The following is a 21,306-nucleotide window of genomic DNA, read 5'->3' as shown; positions in this document are numbered from 1 at the left end:
TATCTCCAGCAGGGAAGTCAGCAAATGCTACCCAACTGCCCTTGGTGTGTTGTTTTGGTAACTGTTGGGGCCAGGCGTCTGCTTGCTTTTGCAGACCCTCGAGCCCAGAATGGTCTTTACACGTTAACGGGCTGTGGAAAGCACTCGGAACCTCGCTCTTGGTGGGACGTGAATGCTGTGTTGTGTCCGTTTGGAAGGTGACCGACGGTTTGTCTAAGCTGTGCTGAGCCTTCCGGCCGAGACGGGAGCCTCTTTCTCCCCCGGAATGGGTCGGCATCAGGACTCGACGGACAACTGAATTTGATGGAGCTCAAGGCGAATGAATCCTACCGTCTCGCCACCAGACTCATGTCAGCTCCACAGACCTAACAACAGTAAAATTATGTGTGATGGCTAGAAGCATTAGGTAAGGGGAAAAAAACCCAGAAACAGCCATCTCCACATCACAACGTTAAGCGGATACCTGGCCATTATCCAGGTAATTGGATCATGTAAGCAGCCACGCCACCCCTTCTCTGCCCTCCCTCTGAAAGTCTATTTGGGACCGTAATGATCCGCTTTGCCAAAATTAACCAAGTAATTACAAAATCTGACCGTGTCCTCTTATTTTTGTAAGGGTGGTAATTCATCTCTGTATCATTCTGAAACCCAGACATGCTGGAGAGCTCTTGAACGAGCCGCCCTCATTTAAAGACCGACCTCGTGCATATCAGCAGAATTCCTTAGATATTTACGGAGACGGCAGTCATTAAATCTCAAGGCCGAAAACCAGCAGAAGCCAACGTCTCAGTCGCTGAGCCTCCTCTTCTCCGAGCCACCCACCACCTGTGCCCGGGTTTCCGCCGGTACTGAGCATCAGGGTCCACCACCCATCCTGTTCAGGACTCGGGACCATCCCTTCTCCTGACAGATGACTCTGTCTCTGGCCCTACCCATTCCCACATTGCAGACAGAAACTTTCTGAAACTTCCACGTCTCTTCTCCTTTAAAATCCTTCCAGTGCACCCCATTGTCAAATCCCAAAGGCGAAGCCAGATGCCGGCTCCAGTCTGTCTTTCCCAAGTTCTAACCTTAATGAGCAGGAAGCTTCTATAATACCTCAGTGGGTCCCATACTTTGATGCACATTATAATCACCCGGGAGCTGGAAACATCTCCACGCTCAGGTCACGTCCCATCTCCATGAAATCAGAACGTCATAGGGTAAAGCCAGAGTAGGACACCTTAGTTAACACCAAAACTGAAACAACTTTTTGGTCTCCCAGATTGCCTGGAGAACTAGAAACTGTTCTTAGAACTTTTTTTTTTTTTTTACAAACCTATTGTCATAATAAGTACATGGTGCAATCATTTGTTTTAGTGGCTCTCCTCCATTAAACTTTAAGGTCCTGGAAGGCAGGGTCTATATTTAATTTTTTTGTTATATTGATGATATTTAGGTAGTACTTGGCACCTAATAGACACCCAACAGATGTTCTTTGTCAACTCAAAGAACAAATGAATGAGCAGATAAGCAAAGGAATTACATCAAGCAGGAAACACTGAAATAGAGTGAAGCTTAAGAGGCCTTGAAAATAAGGAAATAAGAACAAGGCCACTGATGTCATTTTAAAGGACAAAGCACCCATTTTACACCGAATTCATCACCATAGGCCTTGATAAGTGACCGTGCTGGAAGGGGCACTGCCCGGAAATCAGGAGGCCTGATGTCTTATCCTGTTCTGCTATTAACAAATAACACCTCAGTCATTTATTTTTATTAAGTACTTGATACGTTTCAGATGCTTGTATTTTTTGTCTGATTCTCAACAACAATCCTGCAAAGTCGGTATCATTAATAACCTCATTTCACAGGGAAGGAAGCTGAGGTCTACACGGGATACGTAAATTGCCCAAGTTCCCACCCCAGCTGAGCCAGTTTCGAACCCAGGGGGGCTCGGCCTTGGCGCAGAGGCTGCAGTGAGAACCACTTTGAGGACACGCCCAGGCCCGAGCTCACGGCTGCGTGCAGGAGTCTGGCTGGGCCCTGGCCGCGGCTAGTCCTGTTTAAATGCCCTCCAGCAATCCTGAGGCGGCCGGGCTGGAGGATCTGCCTAGGCTCTCCCTCCTCTGACCGGGGTGACCTCAACCCTCCACCGCTGCTTCTTCATACAAAGAGGTGGCTGAAACCTCTTTTCTGGGTGATGATTCTAACTGTAATACCTAGGAATTACCCCTGCCTCTCCTCCACCCCCAACATCAAGCCCAGGCAAAAAGGGGGCTTCTGGAATCTCCGTACGTGGACACCCAGCCAGCTACTCCTGGACTTTTCAGCCCCCACTAAAGGGAAATTGGGGCTGGGATGGGTGACCACCATGGCTTTCTTTGTGAGACGCAGGGAAGGATGTAAAAGTTCCTTAGAAAGAATAAGGAGGGGACTTCCGTGGTGGCGCAGTGGTTAAGAATCTACCTGCCAATGCAGGGGACACGGGTTCGAGCCCTGGTCCGGGAAGATCCCACATGCCGCGGAGCAACTAAGCCCGTGCGCCACAACTACTGAGCCTGCGCTCTAGAGCCCTCAAGCCACAACTACTGAGCCCACATGCCACAACTACTGAAGCCCGTGCGCCTAGAGCCCGTGCTCCGCGATAAGAGAAGCCACTTCAGTGTTTGCAGTTCTTAAAAAATGTACTTAGAATAGATAAACAGCAAGGACCTACTATATAGCACAGGGAACTATATTCAATACCTTGTAATAACATATAACGGAAGAGAATCTGAAAAAGAATAGATACATACGTATAACTGAATCACTTTGCTGTACAGCTGAAACTAACACAGCATGGTAAATCAACTATATTCCAATTAAAAAAAATTTTTTAATATATTAATACTACAGGCCTCAGAGGCAGCCCCCGCGTCGTTACGCTGTGAGCAGGCTCCCCGAGTCTGCACGTCAGCGGAGAAGGTCGAGCCCTGGAGAAGCCATTTATCACCAACAGGAAACGCAGAAAACACCCTGAGCTTTCATCTTCGAATGACCTCCAGGGAAGCAAGCTAGGCTGTCGTCAGGCTTTGTCCACAGGAGAAGCAGAGCCCGCCCTGGACACTCAGACCCGGTTTAAAGCCTCGTGCTCTACGATGACATCACCACACAGAGTGTTCCAAAGAGCTCGTTCAGCAGTACTCACGACAGTCACAAAAGTGTGTCACTATCTCCTTATTGCAAACCGGGAAAACTGGTCTGGTTTCGATTCACCCACAACCGCTGAAATGGGGGAGAGCATAGGAGAGCCTGGGCCGTCCCACCGCCAACCTGCCTGACCTCCAGAGGGAGTGGGTACAGTCCCCAGGAGCACCCGCAATTCCCGCAGGTGTAGACCCGAGGCCCCGCTCCAAGATCCCCAGGACACCACGGAAAGAGCTGGTGGCCTGGCAGTGGCCGTTAGGTGAAAATGAAGGCTCGGGGCCATTAGTAAGCAGCAGGCAGCAGTCGTGCTGCACTTGGCGGTAGAGCATTTGTGCTCTACACAAATTGTCTTCATAAACAATGAAGAACTAATCTTTGTTCTGGAGGTGAGGATGGCTCCCTGGAACAGGACACACACCCTGCTGTTATGCCGGGCACCGGTCAGTGGCTGACCAGCCGCATAGCCCTGGCTTGCAGAGTCTGAGCCCTTCACATGACTTTGTTGTCCACGCAGACAGGCAGACGTTATCCTTGTCCCTGCTTTTCAGATGAAGAACCTGAGACCCAGAGCGCTCCAGAGCCCCCAAGGCTCCACAGTGCAGAGGGGATTCAGATCCAGGCCTCTGACCCCAAGCTCATTACACTATATCGTCTCCAAAAAAGAACGACACCGTGCCACCGTGACTAGATTAAATTCTCTGCAGTTTAGGGAGATGGAAGGAATCCCAAGTCCTAGGAAAATCAGTCAGCTAAAGTTACTCAGAAATATTTCTGGTCATTAAGGCATCCCCTAAACAGCAGGCCAAAACTATCAGTGACTTAAATGACATGAGTAGGAATAGAGGTCAAACAATCACTGTGGATCCCAAGGGGCATCCCAGCTCTCGTGTGTCCTGGGACTTTATTCCATTCAACGTCGCTGTCTACAGCTACTGGGGCTCTCACCGACCCTCCCTCCCTTTCTGCAAACCCTAGTGCTTGTCTATACGTCACAACTTAACCCTTGATTATATGTCACCTTTTATTGTCCCCATCTTTTCACATATGCCAATCTTCGTCTCCTCGACCAGATTACAACTCCTTGAGCACAGTAATGAGGTTTCATCTTCGTCCCCTTTCCAATCCATCATGTGCTTATGACGGACACAAACAGGTGCCCACTGGCGTGTAGAGGGTCCCTGACGCAAGTTACTTACTGATTTGTTAAATAACGTAGATCAGGGATCAGCAGACCTTGTCAGGGAGCAGAGAGCAACCATTTCACATATCGAAGCTGAGGCCGTCTGGTTTCATCACCTCCGCTGTTGCCAGGTGAAAGTACCACGGACAATAAGGTGGGCGTGGCTGTGCCCCAATAAAACTTTATTTACAAACCAGGCAGAGGGCCAGACTTAGCCTGTGGGCTGCAGTCTGTGGGCTCAGCAGAGACTATTTATGTCAGACCTGCAGGACAAGACACCACAGCGACAGGTTCTGTCCCCCACTCCGGCCTCCAGCCCCTCCCAGGGTCCCAGCTCCTGACCAAGCCAAGTGTCTTTCCAAAGCCTCTCACCTTGGACTTAAGTGTAGTTCAGCACAATATCGTGCAGTTCATTTTCCTCTGGGGCTTCATACATCAGTTTAGAAAGAGAAAAGTCAATTACAAAGTGAAAAGCTGACATGGTCGGTTGTAACAATAGCAAGTAATTAGAAAATTCTTTATTCCACCCGGGGTTCCCTGACACTTTTTCCCGACCGCTTCTTATAGACCTCCATGGAAGTCCTCACAGATAGGTTGAAATCTGCATTTCACCTAGATTAAAAATCTGCAGCGAGGGGCTTCCCTGGTGGCACAGTGGTTAGGGATCCGCCTGTCAGTGCAGGGGACACGGGTTCGAGCCCTGGTCCAAGAAGACTCCACATGCCGCGGAGCAACTAAGCCTGCGAGCCACAACTACTGAGTCCGTGTGCTGCAACTACTGAAGCCCATGTGCCTAGAGCCCGTGCTCCGCGATAAGAGAAGCCACCGCAATGAGAAGCCCGCGCACGGCAACGAAGAGTAGCCCCCGCTCGCCGCAACTAGAGAAAGCCCATGCGCAGCAACGAAGACCCAACGCAGCCAAAAAAATCTGCAGCGAGGGCCAATCACTCTGGCAGGAGGCCATGTGAAGGAGGGCGAGGATAAACATTCCATTCTCCCAACACGACTGCTTTCCTCTGAGAACAAGAACCAACCGAGGAAAGAAGAAAACTCTTTCTCTTTCTTGGCTAGAGCATTCAGCCCTCAGCTTTGATGTAACATTGCAAAGTCCTTAACAGGCTGCTCCCTTGACCTAATTTCAAGACATATTAAATAGATTATTCATTACTGTTTCCAGGCTTCGCTCCGTGTTTGTTAAGATGGCTGCATCTGACATGGACAGAGCGGTCCGATAGAGCAGCGCCGAATCTGGAGCTGGGAAGCATCCTTCCATATTCCACAGAAGTGAGGTGACTTGCCCAGAACTGTGGACTCTGCTCGAATCAGATGGCCTTCAGGCCATCCCTAGATGACCTAGCGCCACCGCGATGAACCCGCCAGGACCACACACGCCCACTTCACCTGACAGCGGCTCAGAGTCCAGCGGACGACCCACTGACAACCGCACAAGCCGCTCTGCCCCAGGACAAGGCTCCTTCATGAGAAGTTGGCCCCGTTAAGTGGCAGCTACCCCACTATGGGACACAGAGCTGCCTGTGTTTCCAGAGAGCTGGCAGCTGGTCTCTGCACGGCTCCCACTGTCCCCCTCCGTGGCACAGTCGTGAAGTCCCTGTCGGAGGGTCTTCTGCCTCCGACCCTCCCTTCCACATCCTGCTGTCTTGAGTGACCCGGGCTGGGCCCACGCGCATCAATTACCACAGTCCGGTCTTTGCCTTTTAAGCCTATATCTCTTCGTGGGGAATCAAAGGCCCTTCCTCTTCGTAGCGCGCTCTGGGCAGCAAGTGAAAAGATGTTACTGTAGACGCCCTGCAGGCCCACGAAGCCTTCACCTGACCCCTGACAATGAGCCTGGAAGGACTAGATTTTATGAGACTGGCAGAGAGAGGCAAACAGGGATCAGAAGAGAACATGCAAGAATGGTCCCCACTCTGAAGAGCTCTGGGCCCTTTCTGGGTCAGGTGAGCAGAGGTTCAGTCCAGGCAGCTGCCGGGACCAGACTGGAGACGTTCTAAGCCTATCTCCAGGCTACCTCCTTCCCCACCCATCAGGCCTCTTCCCTCCCCACATCTAGCCCCTTCTCATTCTGTTCCAAGTCCCCCTGATGATTGTTTCACATCTTAACCCCTTTGCAATCTCGTGGAACATCGACCTATATATTTCCTCCATCATTTCTTCCTCTAATTGTGGAGTTCCTGATAAATATGTCTTAAATATGCATAAATAAGCATAAATAAATATGCTCACATCCTCCACCACATAAAAATATTGGGAATGAACCGCCTTGGGATTTAATGTGCTCCTTGTCGCTTACGCAGAACTTTGTTGAGATGATTTGAGCTCTGGCTGGGTAATTAGACAAGAAGAATCCCTTCCGGGCTTCTATTAGAAATAATAATAATGATGATGATGATAATTATAACAGTAATAGCTTTTTCATCTGCAGAACATTTTACACATTGCAAATATTTTCTGGGTACATTTTCTCCTCATTTGATCTCATTTACCCTGTGAAGTTGTGATATTATGATCCCCAAGTTCCAAGTGAGGTAAAAATAAGTTTAACTAGTTTCCCCTTCCAAGGGGGTGCCCTTTCTGCCGTGCTCTGCTGCTTCAAAAAGAAACAAACCACGCACTGCAAACAACTGATAACATACAGCTTCAAACCGTTTTCCTCCACTGGAAGAGAGAGGGCATTAACCGCCCACTTCTGTCACCGCTTGGTATAAAATTCCCAGCATGAAGGGAATTCATACAGGCAGCATCAGCAGGGCATCGGGGGCCGCTTTAGCCATTTTTAGAATCACAAACTCTTAGGTGCATCCTGGAAGCGCCTCTTTCCCCTCCATTCCAATACATTCTACTACCGGACAAATGCAAAACGTAGAGGTCCTTTACACAGTAAAGGAAAGAGTACTAATAAAGCGGACTGTGTATTTTCATCTCTAGACAATCATGCCATGAAAAGTCAGTTTATATTTCTATACAAACATCCATACATGGCTACAGAACCAAACATTTTCCAGTTCTGCATCTATTTCCAAACAATTTAAACATACTGTGTTCTTACAATTACCTTAAGTGGTGAATTTTATCTTAGTCATCGCAATGGCATAAACATCCTGGACCCAGACACTATTTTTTAAATCATACTATAACTTATTTTAAATTGTGGTATACAACTTGGTAACACCAACTCTTAGCACATATTTTATCTCATTATGGCAATTATATAATAATCATGAAACCCAAAGACCCCAATATTTGTTCAAGGTATCATGATGAGGCTTCTGGAAACACAGGGTAAGAATGACCACACTGTGGAAGCCAGTGAAAATTGAAGTTATATGGATTTTAAAAGAATTTGCTCATTTTAAATGGCCTTTTAGAAGATGTGGTACATGTATACAATGGAATATTACTCAGCCATGAAAAGGAACGAAATTGGGTCATTTTAGAGACGTGGATGGACCTAGAGACTGTCATACAGAGTGAAGTAAGTCAGAAAGAGAAAAACCAATATCACATATTAACGCATATACGTGGAATCTAGAAAAATGGTAAGGATGAACCAGTTTGCAAGGCAGAAATAGAGACACAGACGTAGAGAACAAACGTATGGACACCAAGGGGGGAAAGGGGGTGGGTGGGATGAATTGGGAGATTGGGATTGACATATACACACTAATATGTATAAAATAGATAATTAATGAGAACCTGCGGCATGGCACAGGGAACTCCACTTCGCTGTACAGTAGAAACTAACACAACATTGTAAAACAACTATACCCCAATTTCTAAAAAATGGCCTTTTACTAATAAAGAGCCTGTAACTAGTATATTTGGATAAGTGATGATGACCTGATTTTACAAACACAGATTATTCAAGTAGAAATTAGGCAGAACTCTGTCTTCATCCTAGAAGGTTAGATCTTTAAGAATTTGGGGGAAAAAAAGAATTTTAAGAGAACAAAGCTCTGGGGCCAGGAGATAAACAACACTGCAATGCTGAAGCCATTGCAGCATTATACATCATCTTTTTCTGAGTGTAATCTCTAATCTTCAAGGTCTTTTCCCTTTTCTTTCTTGTTTTCTTTATAACCTGGAAAACTAAACAAACCTTTCCAATTTTTTCTATCTTTTTTAGAATGTAAACCCTGAAAGATCAGGACTTGTTATTGTACGCTCTTTCATGCCAACTTGGATCTCGGTATTCTGTAAGTCATGAGATCTTTTAAAAAGCTGATATTTAACGAGTAAATTCGACTAACTCATGGTTGAGTTCAATAGAATTGGCATTTACAAATTTCTATTCAGCACAAGGCATTGGACCAAGTACTAGAGAGACAACTAGGGTGTGTCTATGCTCCCTGAAATTATCAAAAGGTAGACTTTGCCTATAGACTCCAAGGCTCAAAGATATAAAAGAAACTTTAAAGCTTTATTGAAATATTTTAACAAAAATGTACATCCAGTTATGCATGTACCAGAGTGATCAACGTTCACCTTTCTCCCAAGTTTTAAAGAGGAATTCTCTCATCACAGGCTTTCCAAATACCCAGCAATCTCATCGTTAAAGACTTTAAGTATTGAGAAGCTGCCAAGCTCATGACAGTGGTTACACATTTTGTAAACTTCTCATTCTCGCTTGAAAGCTCAAAAATTATCATTGGTGACAATAATTACCCTTTGTTTTCCTGGAAGTGACAGGTGCACGTTATTTATTTTCTAAAAAATGTCTGTCAAATGCCTGTCTGAATACCCATAGTTTGTCCATCTTTCTTTCAAGTAAAAATGGTGTTCCGTGAAAATAAAAATAAAAACACTAGCTCAGCTTGCGACTTAAGCACTCAAGTGTTTTCCTGGAGGCAAATATGGCAGCTCCGTGTTCAGGGCACGTGCTCTGTGATTTCTTCCTCTTTTATTCACACAGAATTTTTAAAAGGGTACCAAAAGGTTGAAATGTAATAAAATTAATAATCTTTCTGCCTTACGTACACCGTCAAGTGACACTGGCCTGTACAGCGTGGCTCCTGCACTTTCTCCCACCGTTGTTTTTGCAGCATTCGTGCAAAAGTCAGCACAGGGCACGAGTCAGGTGAGTTTTAGGATTGTCACGGAAACGGTTCTGACCCTTAGACCCCCTGAAAGGGTCTCGGAGCCGCCAGGGCGTCGAGGACTGCACTTGAAGAACCACCCGGCGTCCGCGCACGAGAAATCGCAGTTCCCTCCCTGTTCAGTTACGCACGCTCGAGGCGTGTTTATCACTACCGGTCCGACCGCGGAGCGCCGAGGAGCAGACGTTCCCGGCGTCCAGCGATGGTCCTGTACCCGGGACGCTCGCAGGACCGCGCGGGGGCCGCCTTGCGGTTGCCGTGGCAACGATCGCGGGCGGGCGCGGCGCGGCCATCGACCAGTGACGCCTGCGCGCTCTGCGCTCTGCCGAGAGGGCTGCGGCGCCCCGCGGGCCGGCGGGAAGATGGCGGCGGCGGCGGGCTACCCAGCCGGGAAGGGGCGCGACATGAGCCTGGCGGCCCTGCGGCGCCACGATCCCTACATCAGCCGCATCGTGGACGTGGCCAGCCAGGTGGCCCTGTACACCTTCGGCCACCGGGCCAACGAGTGGGTGCGTGCGGGCAGGCGGGGCTGGGGAGGGGCTGCGAGCGGGCCGGGAGGTCCCCCCCGCGGTCACTCGGGTCTGGCGTCCGCGGGCACCTCCCGCCGCGTTGAACTGAGTCACGGAGCGCGGGCAGGACTCAGCCTCGCGGAGCGGGGCAGACGCCCTGCTCCGGCATGTCCTGGCGGTCAGCTGGGAGAGCCCTCCGACGGGACACAGCCCCAGTAGTTCACGTGGCCTCCCCACCTTCCGCAGCCGGTCATTAAAGTTTACCCGAAAACCACTCACAGAAGCGAAGACACTAAGAAGTAGGTCCTAACGTGGGAGAGAAGAGAACAGCTTTGCCCTAAGTTCGTAACAGGAAATTCACCGGAAAGAGGCAGGAATGGAGGGACGTGGGGACACCTGCCCGCGAGGTCCTGGGGGAGGAAGCGCGCCGCTTCCTAGCTGTATGTCTCCCTAGTTTTCGGGGGCACGTGTCGCCTGGGTCCTCGTATCAAGGACGTTGAGCGACGAGGTGGACAAGTTTCAGCGGCAACTTTTAAAATGCAGATATTCTACCTGCGGCTGTATACTGCTCTGTAGAAAAGCGCCAAAGGCGCGATGTCCTAATTCCGCTGAGGAAATTCGGTAGTAGAGAAGAGGATCGGGGTGTGTCGTTTTCTGGACTGACTTGACACCCGACCGAGAGTCTGGGGAATTCTCACAAGTTAACGGGTACAGGAGAGGTTCCCTTTGAGTAGCGGTTGTTTCCTACGGGCGTTGGACAGGGTCTCTGAGACACGTGTTACCACAGTTACAGAGGCCGCCCTTCTACAGCCTCATCAGAAGTCGCGAGTGGCACAATGCATTATTTACAGGAGTTATGTTTTTCTGCTTCCTGGACTTGTTGCTTTCAGACAACGCATAGTTCGTCCCTTAGAAGGTCATTCTTTCAAAGTACTCATCTTCAAGGCTGTGGTAGCCGAGGAAAAAAAAGACAGAGACCTAGTTTAGCTGCAGGGCAGTTGCTGGGGCCAAGCCGATTGATGCCGCGTCTCCATAGGCCACCACAACGGGAGCTTCTGAACATAAGCCTAATAGATGTGTACAGGACATGCTTAAGAACAGAAAAGAAAGTATATGCAGGTGCGACGTAAAGAAGGGGAATTCTTATTCCACTGAATATGGATGAAGGCTAACTTAAGGCATTCGGCAGGAGGAATAAGGAATGAAGCGGGGACAGAAAATGAGCTGCTTTAAGGAAGCTTAAGAACGATTATGTCAGGACTGGAGTAGGAATTTTGGAACTAGACCTACTTCCCATTGCCAGGAAATCCCAGTCCCCCAAAACACCGGTGTGTCTTAACCCTGGTGGTGTTTTCACCTCTCAACCCTTAGAGCAGTAGTTCTTAACTGGAGTCGATTTTGCTTCCAGGCAACACTGGCAGGGTCTTGAGAAAATTTTTAGTTGTCGCTTGGAGAGGGACCACGTTACTGGCATCCCGAGGGTAGATGCCAGGGATTCTGCTAAACATCCTGTGGCTCATGGGACAGGCCCCCACGACAAAGGTTAACCTGGCCCCAGATGTCAAACGTGCTGAGCTTGAGAAGCTGCCTGATAGTGGTAGTGTACCCCTTGTTTCTAGCGAGTGATTTTCTAAGTTCTGTGTGTCAAGATCATTTGGAGTTTTAAAAAGTGCATCCCACCAAATCAGAAATCTCAGGATATGGGGCCCAAGCGTTTGATATTTGTCGAAAGCTTCTTAGGTGACTCAGATGCTACATATATGATTGAGAAAGGCAGATTTAGAGGGTAAATGAAGATTTACTTTTTGATTATTTTAACAGAATAGTCAGATGTACATTGCGTTGATTTGAAAGTGTCAGGTAGTCTGCCAAGTCCCAATAGTTTGCAAACTAGCATTATTTTACATTCTACTTCGTTATTTTAAATTTTGAACTGCTGAATTTTTTAGCACTTGTTAGTTTTTATGAGTGTAATATTAAATCATTAAATTGTACTTTTAAAATTTAAGCTAAAATCCCCCAGAGCTGTGAACTAATACTTTAACATAAAAGTCTTCTTTAGGAACTTCCCTGGTGGTCTAAGTGCTAAGACTCTGCACGCCTAATGCAGGGGGCCCGGGTTCAATCCTGGTCAGGGAACTAGATCCCACATGACGCAACGAAGAGTTCCCATGCCACAACTAAAAGATCCCAGGTGCTGCATCTAAGACCTGGAGCAGTCACGTAAATTAATAAATATTAAAAAAAAAAAGTCGTCTTTACTTGCAGGACCTAAGGAAGAGCTAACAGAATCTTGCTTTAACTGTTGCCCTAAACCTGGGCTTTGCCCAGAAAGAAAAAAAAAAAAAGGAGGAGCTAATCGAATCTTGCTTTAACTGTTGCCCAAAACCCCAAACCTGGGCTTTGCCCAGAAAGAAAAAAAAAATCTGGTTACCCCTGTATAACCGTGGAGGGACGGAGAAAATACGTGAGTTTGAGCTGTTTCAGCCAGAATAGACCAGAATTTACGTTTCCAAAGACCTTTTTATCTAGGTGTCATAGAGCCTTAGATGGAAAATATGTTTTTAATCCAAAGATCAGCGTGGTGTAGGTTTGTTATCCCTTTTCAGTGGAGAAACTGAGACACGGAACAATAATTAAGAATCGCAAATTTGGAGTTAGAGAATAATTTCAGGAGAAGCATGCCATTTACATTTCTGATTCTGGGTTTTCCTTAAGGAACAGGTAATTTCTATCACTACTTCATTAAGGAAGGAAGGAAACAGGTCGAAGGCTGTTAGGTTTCTGTGTGCTGATCTGCAGAAACATCCTGACTAGGATCTCTGAGATGAAACAGTCCAGGGTCAAATACTGGAAGACAGAAAAGTGTTTTGTCCTCGTAGCAAGTGGTCACTTAATAGTAAATGCAGTTTAAGGATGATGAAATTACTCAAGCATGGAAAGGATCATGCTTGCAATTTTTTGTGTGCCTTTTCAGAATCATCATTTTAATATACCTTTGTTTCTTAAAGAGAGTATTTTTCACCAAAACTACAGAGTACTTAAATTTTGAATGACTTTGCTAATGGATATATAAATAACAAAATATTGAGAGGTTAAATAGAATGCTGAAATTAAACCACGTAAATAGCAAAGATAAATTCTAAATTCTGAGATATAATGGTCTGATTGCTAGTTAATCAGACAAATGGGTACTTAAATTTTTTTTTAGTAAGCTGAACATTTTCATCAGGGCCTGGGGAGACGGAAAAGAGCCTTTCCCAGTGAACTGAAATGATAGTTTATTATTTTAAGTTTACAACTTTCCCAGTCCCTCTCAGGCAGAGTTCTTGAGTTCTAGCTTGGTAATGTTTCTGTCTAATTGTATTTCAAAGATCAGACTTGACTCTAAGTATTCCACATCAAATAGGCAATTAGTTTGTCTGAAAACTACAGCAGCATTGCTGTCTTCTGTGTAGTAGTCAGAGTAGAGTTATCGGCAGGTCTGCTGCTCTCCTAGGTGACAGGATACGACAAGAGAAAAGGAAACCAGAAAACAGAGGAGGAGAAGGAAGTACAGAGAGCGGTGGTTTCTGCGTCTGGCCGTGTCCCCAGGTCAGAGGGGAAGACAGCACTCTGGTTTAGTTTGTAAATGACAGTAGGAGGATGCTTCCCACTGCTTAAGCAGCGGAGTCACAATGGGCAAAAAATCTGCTTTTTCCTTTCGCTAAGAGTTACCCCTCTGTTACGTAGGTTTGACCCCGCTTGGAACTGATCGAATTCCTGTTCTCTAAGATGCTTGTGTTCTCTGACCTCTGTGAGTGTTTCCTGTTAGTGAACAGAATATACATGTTTTGCTGTTTGTTTTGTTTTTATTTTTTAGGAAAAGACTGATGTGGAAGGAACCTTATTTGTTTACACAAGGTAAGAGTATTTCACTTTCATAAAGAAACTGATGGTCTTTCACTCATGGCTTAGCTCTGTCGTGTCACCCTTCAAGTGTAGTTTTATTTCAGAGAAGTGAAAGAACTTAGTTTGAAGCTATTAGTTTGAAGTTATTAGTTGACATAAGGAAGGGAATACTGAGTGATGGCATCTGTGTGGTGTCATGAATACTGATTTCGGAATATGATGTAAACTTCAGTATGGGTGAACTTAAGTCGCTGTGTTCTTATAAAAGCAGTGTTAACTATCTATTCTTTAATTGGAATGAATGGTACAAAGTGCTTGAGTATAATGGATTGGCAAGGAGCTGGAAGTACACTGGTCAGAATGTTAGATTATCTAACCAGCATTTGGAGGAGAGCGTTATTGCTCACGCCACCTCTTCACTCCTTGAAGAAGTGTGATCAAAATTAAAGAGGTCTCTCAGCCCTCCACTGTACAGCTAGTGGAATATGTTTCAGGATAGATTTAATAAATTCATGTTTTTTGGTAATTTTTATCAGCTGTTGCTCATATCACACATGCACGCAGAGATGTGTAGTATGTACATTGTCTTCACAGCTAAGCTGTTTATTCACAGAAACATCCACGTAAGATCTCGTAGCTGAGGCCCATCCCCGCCGGTGGGTCACAGAGATATAATAGCGCTTCCCACCCCACACACGCTCATCTGTTCGAGCCGCACTTTCACCTTGGAGGGTAAACCACGGTGTGGATGGGCTGCCCCCGTGCTAGCTGGCCCGTGGTAAGCAGTGAGGGGCGGGCGTGTGGCCCTGGGAGGCTCTGCAGAGCTGCCGGGTGCAGGGGAGGGGCTGGGCCTGGCGGAGGCGGAGGCGGAGGCGGGGCCCGGGGCACAGCACAGCGAGGGCAGTGATCTGGGGCGGAGAGTGTGTATCGGCTGGCATGAGTTAGAAGCTGGCAGTGAGAGTAAAGAGATTTTGCTGGCTTGGAGTATCAGACTGAAGGTGCTGAAAGCTGCGTTCTGAGCAGTAGGGAGCCGCTGAAGGCTTGCAAGTGGGGGAGTAAAGGAGTGATGGCAGGACGTGCGGGAAAGTCGGTGTGCTGGCGTCATGCAGGCATGGAGAAGACGGCGGTGCGGGGCGGGTGTGAGGTGAAGTGGGCAGGGCTTATTGGGGGACTGCACGCGGGGGGCGGTGGCATTTTACAGTACTGGTGAGATTCTGAAATGGAAAACAGAGAGGATGATAGACGCATTGGCGGAATGGAAAGATGGGAGGTTGAGAACCTGGCTTGAGGATAGTTTTAGTTTCATTTTGAAATAGTGGTTTTGGGGTGATGGCAGGGCGTTCCAGTGGTGGCACCAGGCACTCGGGACGGGGCAGGGACGGAGGCACAGGGTGTGGAGGCGTCGGCATCGTTAGTTTGGTTGTTGGAATCAGTAGAGAAGCTGAGGGGCTAATGGCTGGGTTTCAGGGTCAGCAGGATGCAGAGAAGGGTCACCACGGAGACAGGCAGAACTAGAGCAGCGCACAGAGGCCCCTGCGGCCCGGGCAGGTTCGGCGTGGAGGGTGGGCAGGAGGCAGCGGTGGGAGCGGAAGGGAGAGCATTTTTAGTAGGGGCTTCTTTTGTTGATGCAGAGGAGTAACAGATTATGCAAGTATTTTCTGTTTTGTACCAAAGCCAAACGTAGGTTGGTATTTTCAAGTACTTCTTAATATACTCTTGAGTTCCTCATGGAGCTGTCAGTTAAACAAACCTTTAAACTGAGAAGCAGATCCTTCCCTAGTCCTTAATCTCTTCCCCACATCTAACTCCTTAAGAGCAGGACCCTCTCTCCCATCCCTCTCCCCCCCGCCCAGCCCCACCATCTGATCCCAGATTCTAGAATGTTGAGGTCTTTCGAGAATGACAGACAGCTCATGGAAATCACAAGGGAGTTTTGGGTACAGGTAATGGAACTGCCAGTGATGTATTTTGACTTAACAGATGTTGCTTTAGAGCAGTTGGTATCCTCTGAGTGTATTTTATAAATTGTGAGATGGTGTAGTAACCGTACCATTAGAGGGGTGAAAGCCTGTTGTGATAATGAAACACTGAAGAATCAAATTCTGATTCTGTATAAAAACACCTAACCCCATTTTTAAAATTATGTCTTTGTTTCCTCCGGTGTCTTCCTGTAATAGAGTTACACCCACTGGTGATTTCCAGAGGACCCTCTGACAGGGGTCTTCGGAAGTCACTCTTCATTCTTCCCCAGAATTGAAGTTGAAATGATCGTCATGATTATCTCCGGTATTCATTATATGCCCAGCACCACGCTACCACTTAGTAAAATAAGTAGGCAAGGATTGCCTTCCATCAGTTTTAAAATTAGAAGTCTCATAAGAAAGCTGTAGGTAGTAAATCAAGTGGTTAGAGGTGAAATAAAACTGAGCTATAAACCCCTTTTCTTCCTGTTGCTCACGGCATTTCTGTGGGCTTGTTACCTTGTGCCCCAGATTAAAGCAGTGGCCCTGCCTGTTTCTGTTTCAGTGTGTGAGCATGTGTGTTCCAGTTCGTCAGCAGAAGTTGCACAGTTGGGTTGGTATCTGGCCTGTCCCCCAAGGGTAGACAGATGCACTTGTAGTTGTTAGTTTCTCTATGATTTGGGTTCTTCCTGCCTGACAGAGACTAGGCACTGAAGGTTTATTGAATGAAATTAAAAATAAAAAGTTACTAAATGCACAGTTTTATGGATAAAAACTTTTGTAGTAGCTTATCTATGAAGCTGTTTGCCTTACACTGAAGAATACTAAATATCTGCTCTTTGCTTTAAATTGTATAAACTTTTAATTATACTGTATCTCCTCATAAGTTCGTTGACCAGAGTTACATCATTTCCCTAAGAAATTACACAGCTTTCAATTTCAGACCAACACCAACATTTTCTATAATTGTGATGTACGCTCTGTATTAACGGTCAAGATTGTTTCAAGCTGTCTGTCGGTAATTGTTTTATCAGTAGTTACCATCTCTGCCTTAAAGGAACTTACAGCGTAGGTAGGGAAACAAGCTGTGTATATGTACATACGCACACAGTTAAGTAAGTAGGGCTGGACTTTACCAAAGCACCAGCATGACTGGCGTGCCGTATGCGTCCCGCACATTGGTGCAGCCCACGGTGAAGGGGCGGAAAGGTTGAAGGCGTGTCCAGATGCCCCTGTCCTGGAAGTGCTCTGCTCTGAACGGCGTGTCTCTGTGTCCCCCCACCCCTGGCAACCTTTAGGTCTGCTTCTCCGAAACACGGCTTCACCATCATGAACAGGCTGAGCATGGAGAATAGGACAGAGCCCATCACGAAAGACCTGGATTTCCAGCTCCAGGACCCCTTCCTTCTCTACAGAAATGCCAGATGTGAGTCTGAATGCGTGTTTGAGACTGTGTGTGACTGTTGTGTTTAGTGTCAGTGACTCTAGGGGTCAGCACGGGTGGCCTGGGAAACACATGCCTTGGTGCGGGATAGCTTCTTCCTCGGGAGAGTTTACACGGAAACAGTGTGAATGTGATGACGTGAGCATTTAAACCTCGTCCCCTGCAGGTGGACCACTTTGTGCTGTGAGCCTGAGCGGGGCTTGGGGGAGGCGAGTCCTTGGCCAGGAGACCGCAGAAGGCACCTCGGTGGTGCTGCAGGACCTAGACTAGCCATTCAGCTTGTGTGTCACTTCAGCTGAGCATCCGATGAGATGCTTGAGGGAGAGGGCCTGTCTTCCAGAAGTACCATCTTGAATACATAGTAAATGAAAACCAAAGTCCAAAGAGTCTTGGTCCTTAAGAATTTCATAACACTTGGTAAAGTTTAAGTTCTATTAGGTAACTAAATGGTCCTTGTCAGGTTTGAAATGAGGTAGCAGTCGCCTGCCCAGAATTCTGTCCCCATTTCACTCTTGCATCTCATCTGACCACTCGTGCTGAACTATTGGGCAGCCCGCAGAAAAGTGGATGAGAACGTTAGGAACTGCAGGGGCATCTCCACACAGAACACAAGAGCACACTATAGCTGCTTAAACGTGTGTGCACGTGCTCCGTGCTGGCTTTCAAAAAGACCTTGCAGTTAAGAAATGGTTACCATGCATTTTCCACCCCATTCTTTGAGCTCAAGATACAAGAATTTGCCTCCTGTGTACTACTCAGTGTTATCTTAACAATGTAATGCAAGTAATATATAATGTTTCAACCCCATTGAATTGTTCTGAAGTAAATATAGCATCATTTTAATGCTATATTTACTTATATTCACATGTAACTAAGTTGTCGTCATAGGTGGTCATCCTATTTAGAAAATACAGTTAAATTTTTACGAGAAAAAAATTATAAGAAAGCTATTAAAACTATATAACTTGACTTTCTAATAGCAGGTCCTATGAAATGAAAAATTTAGTAATACAGAGAAATATTTTGTTTACTGTTCCTATTTCTTTGCTGGAAGGCATAGTTTAATCACGTGTAGCTTGTAGTTGTTTGAGTTTTTTTGTGTGCTTGTTATGTCGGGTTTTATTTTCTTTTTTTGAGATTATTAGATTCTATGTCAGATTAATATGTAACTCAAATCCTAATAAACAAAATAACCGCAAAATTAAATATAAAATGAATGAATATTAGTGGCTTATAATAACTTTTGGTTGCCCTTAGTTTGGATAAATCCTGAGTCTAGTTGGTATAGATAATATTTTAAATTCTTATTACAATATTACATATTATATATTATGTACTGTACCAAAGATATGAAAATACAAACTCTCTTTAATGTGGTCGATTTTAAAAATAACCTTCCTCAGTCCCACTGGGTTTAGCTGCTAGGATCTAGGAAACGTGCTCAGCCCGCCCTGGGTTCCAGGCTGTGCTGTCCAGTGCCGCCCCACGGGCTAGGGTGGCTGGTCTGAATTTTACACTCTGAGCTATGAATGTAAAGGACACACTGATTTTCACAGACTCGGTACAAAAAAAGGAATGTGAAAAAATCTCAGTAGTCCTCTATTGATTTACCTGTTGAAATGGTAATATTTTGAATATATTGAGTTAAATAAAAAGTATTATTAAAATTCATTTCACCTGCTTCTTTTTATTTTTTTAGTTAAAAATTCCATTTGTGGCTCACATTTGTGGTTCACCGTATGTTTCTACTAGACGGCACTGTTCCAGGCGTTTTCATTCATCTTCCCACACTTCCTCATCACAGCTTTGAGGGACAGACACTCTCCCTGCTGTTTTGCAGATGAGAAAACTGAGTCTCAGGGAGGTGGCAGCCCTGACAGACCCACACATTCTGATTTCAGGTCCGTTGCTTTTTGTACACCAGCCTGTACTGCTCTCTCCACCGTTCACCATGAGTGCACATTGAAGGCAGCCTTTGGGCTGTGTATTAAAATGTTTCTAACGAGCTTCCATAAGACAAATGAAATCAGTTGAACAACAAAGAGTGGAAGGGAATGGATCTATTTACCTTCCTGAGTTTATTTTGCTTCTTTTCTCCTTAATATTTGGCACATCTCGACTTTGCAGCCATAGTTATTTGGATTTTGTTTATTTATAAAAGCCTCTTCAGAGTCTCTGACATCAGAGGTTCCCAGAGGGTTTTGCTCCAGGTGCTTACAGCGTGTCAGATACTCTCAAATGTTTTTAAATAATTCTGATACTCTATGGAATAATTGCATCTGGTTTGCATATTCTCTGATGATGTATAGATTCATTCATCATCCTTTGAACAATGAATCCAGCTTCACTCAGGACTGGTCTTTAAGACTCTCTACCTCTCGAGATCTGTCGAGTCAAGGATCTCCCTGTTTTAGTCCTGACATTTCACTTTGGCCAATATATGTCATAGGCCAGGTTGGGACATGTCAAGAGGCAGAGCTGATACAGGTTTGTGGTGAGTTTTTTAAATTCACTAGGTTAAAAAAACTGGTACGTGAGGAGATAACTATCCCTTTCTAAAATTGTGTGGATTTAGAAGAGCAAAATAAAGAAGTGAAAACTCAAACTTTCTTCATTTAATTAAAAAAAAAAAGATGTATAATAAGTAACTGAATTTCGGCCAAACACAAAATGTATGGTTTTATTACAGTAAAGGATTTATAGTGTTTAAACCTGGTTGTCATAGAATTTGACCTCTGTAAGCTTTATAGGTAAATAAGGTGCCTGTTGAATTAGAAAATATTTACCCAACAAACATCTACTGAGTGCTTACTGTCTCCCAGGCACCATGTCAAGGCTCTGTATGGGTTATTTAATTCTCATCACTTTTCCTTAGAAATCCTATTATTCCTATTTTGTAAATGAGGAAACTGAGGTTAAAGGGATTACGTAATTTACGGAGGTCTGTGACTGTTCTGAGATGGAAAGAGCATTTGGACTGAGAAAGCATATCTCCAGAGGTCCAGGCCCAAGCAGTGGAGGTGGCAGCACATGAGTGATGGGTCTGAGCAAGCTTTACCTTTTAGGAAATGCTTAGTCTTGTAGTGCACACTCCAGAGTTAAAAGGCGAGTTTCTTTTTTTTTTTTTAAGTTGAGAACCTACTGTATCTCCGTTATTAGAAAGGAGAATATCAAATAAAAACTAATGTAACAAAAAGCTGAATCTGACTGTTTCTTGTGTATTATTACCCTCCAGCAGCTGTTTGCTGTATTTGCCATTTCAGAACTAAATAAGATTTTGGTATAGGGAGATACAGTTTAGAACTGTATTTTCCCGAGTAGATCATAATATTTAAGATAAGTTACAGACAGCAGTGACAGGTAGATTTCAGAGCTAGGCCAACATGTTGGATGTATTATTGTCTGTGATTACAGAATTAGAATGAAATTCTTTGGGGCTGCTTGATTTCTTTGCAGACATAAGCTTGGAGCTTAGAGCAAATCAGAAAAGGCAAAAATCAAGACACCGAGATCAAAGCTGTTTTAGAAAACTCCTCAGTTTTAAAGTGAATTTACCACATTGGGTAGTTTTATATTCATAAAGAAATACAATTTAAATTCTTTATTGACATTTGTAGCATCTGAGAAAAACTGCTATAAATAATGATAAATGGTACACTGAATGAAAGTTATAATTACAGACAGTCCTCATCTTTCAAATAGACCATGACCTAGAAGTTCCCTTTTAAAGTGATTGGTTGGTAGACTTTGGGCTCAACATGGCAGATCAAACACACTCCTGAAACTGTTGAAATGACAGTAACGGAGTAAAAAAAGATACAGACCCACAAGGGTGCAGGGTGGATTTCATGAAAAAAATGGCACAAACGAGAGAGAGGAAGACATGCCACGACAGCTTCGTTGTTCACAATTGTTAACCTTACTGCCCTGCAGAAGACTCTCTGCCCTGTTGATGTCGGGCTTGACAGTGCTATTTGGTTCTTCCCCCACTGACCCTTCCGGGGTGATACTGTGTAGTTGCCCTTTGGGCTCAAGTATG

General features: G+C 45.4%; 1 protein-coding gene across 5 annotated transcripts in view; it reads left to right on the top strand.

Annotated features, from left to right (window-relative positions):
* The first annotated feature begins 9,717 nt into the window (after positions 1-9,717).
* Positions 9,718-21,306, top strand: part of DCP1B (decapping mRNA 1B) — a 50,496-nt gene continuing 38,907 nt past the window's right edge. The window contains exons 1-3 of one of the 5 annotated variants that reach the window (XM_060164437.1): positions 9,718-9,971; positions 13,834-13,874; positions 17,122-17,249. In XM_060164437.1, coding sequence (XP_060020420.1) covers positions 9,825-9,971; positions 13,834-13,874; positions 17,122-17,249 — 316 coding nt within the window. In that variant the 5' untranslated portion in view covers positions 9,718-9,824. Of the gene's footprint in view, positions 9,972-13,833; positions 13,875-16,047; positions 16,149-17,121; positions 17,250-21,306 lie in introns of those variants that run through there. The other 4 variants (XM_060164439.1, XM_060164440.1, XM_060164438.1 and 1 more) reach the window with 4 other exon arrangements.

This window comes from Lagenorhynchus albirostris, chromosome 11 (assembly GCF_949774975.1).
Source record: "Lagenorhynchus albirostris chromosome 11, mLagAlb1.1, whole genome shotgun sequence".
NCBI classification, from domain to species: Eukaryota; Metazoa; Chordata; class Mammalia; order Artiodactyla; family Delphinidae; genus Lagenorhynchus; species Lagenorhynchus albirostris.
The sequence above is the reverse complement of the archived record's forward strand: the minus strand, read 5'-3'. Positions and strand labels throughout refer to the sequence as shown.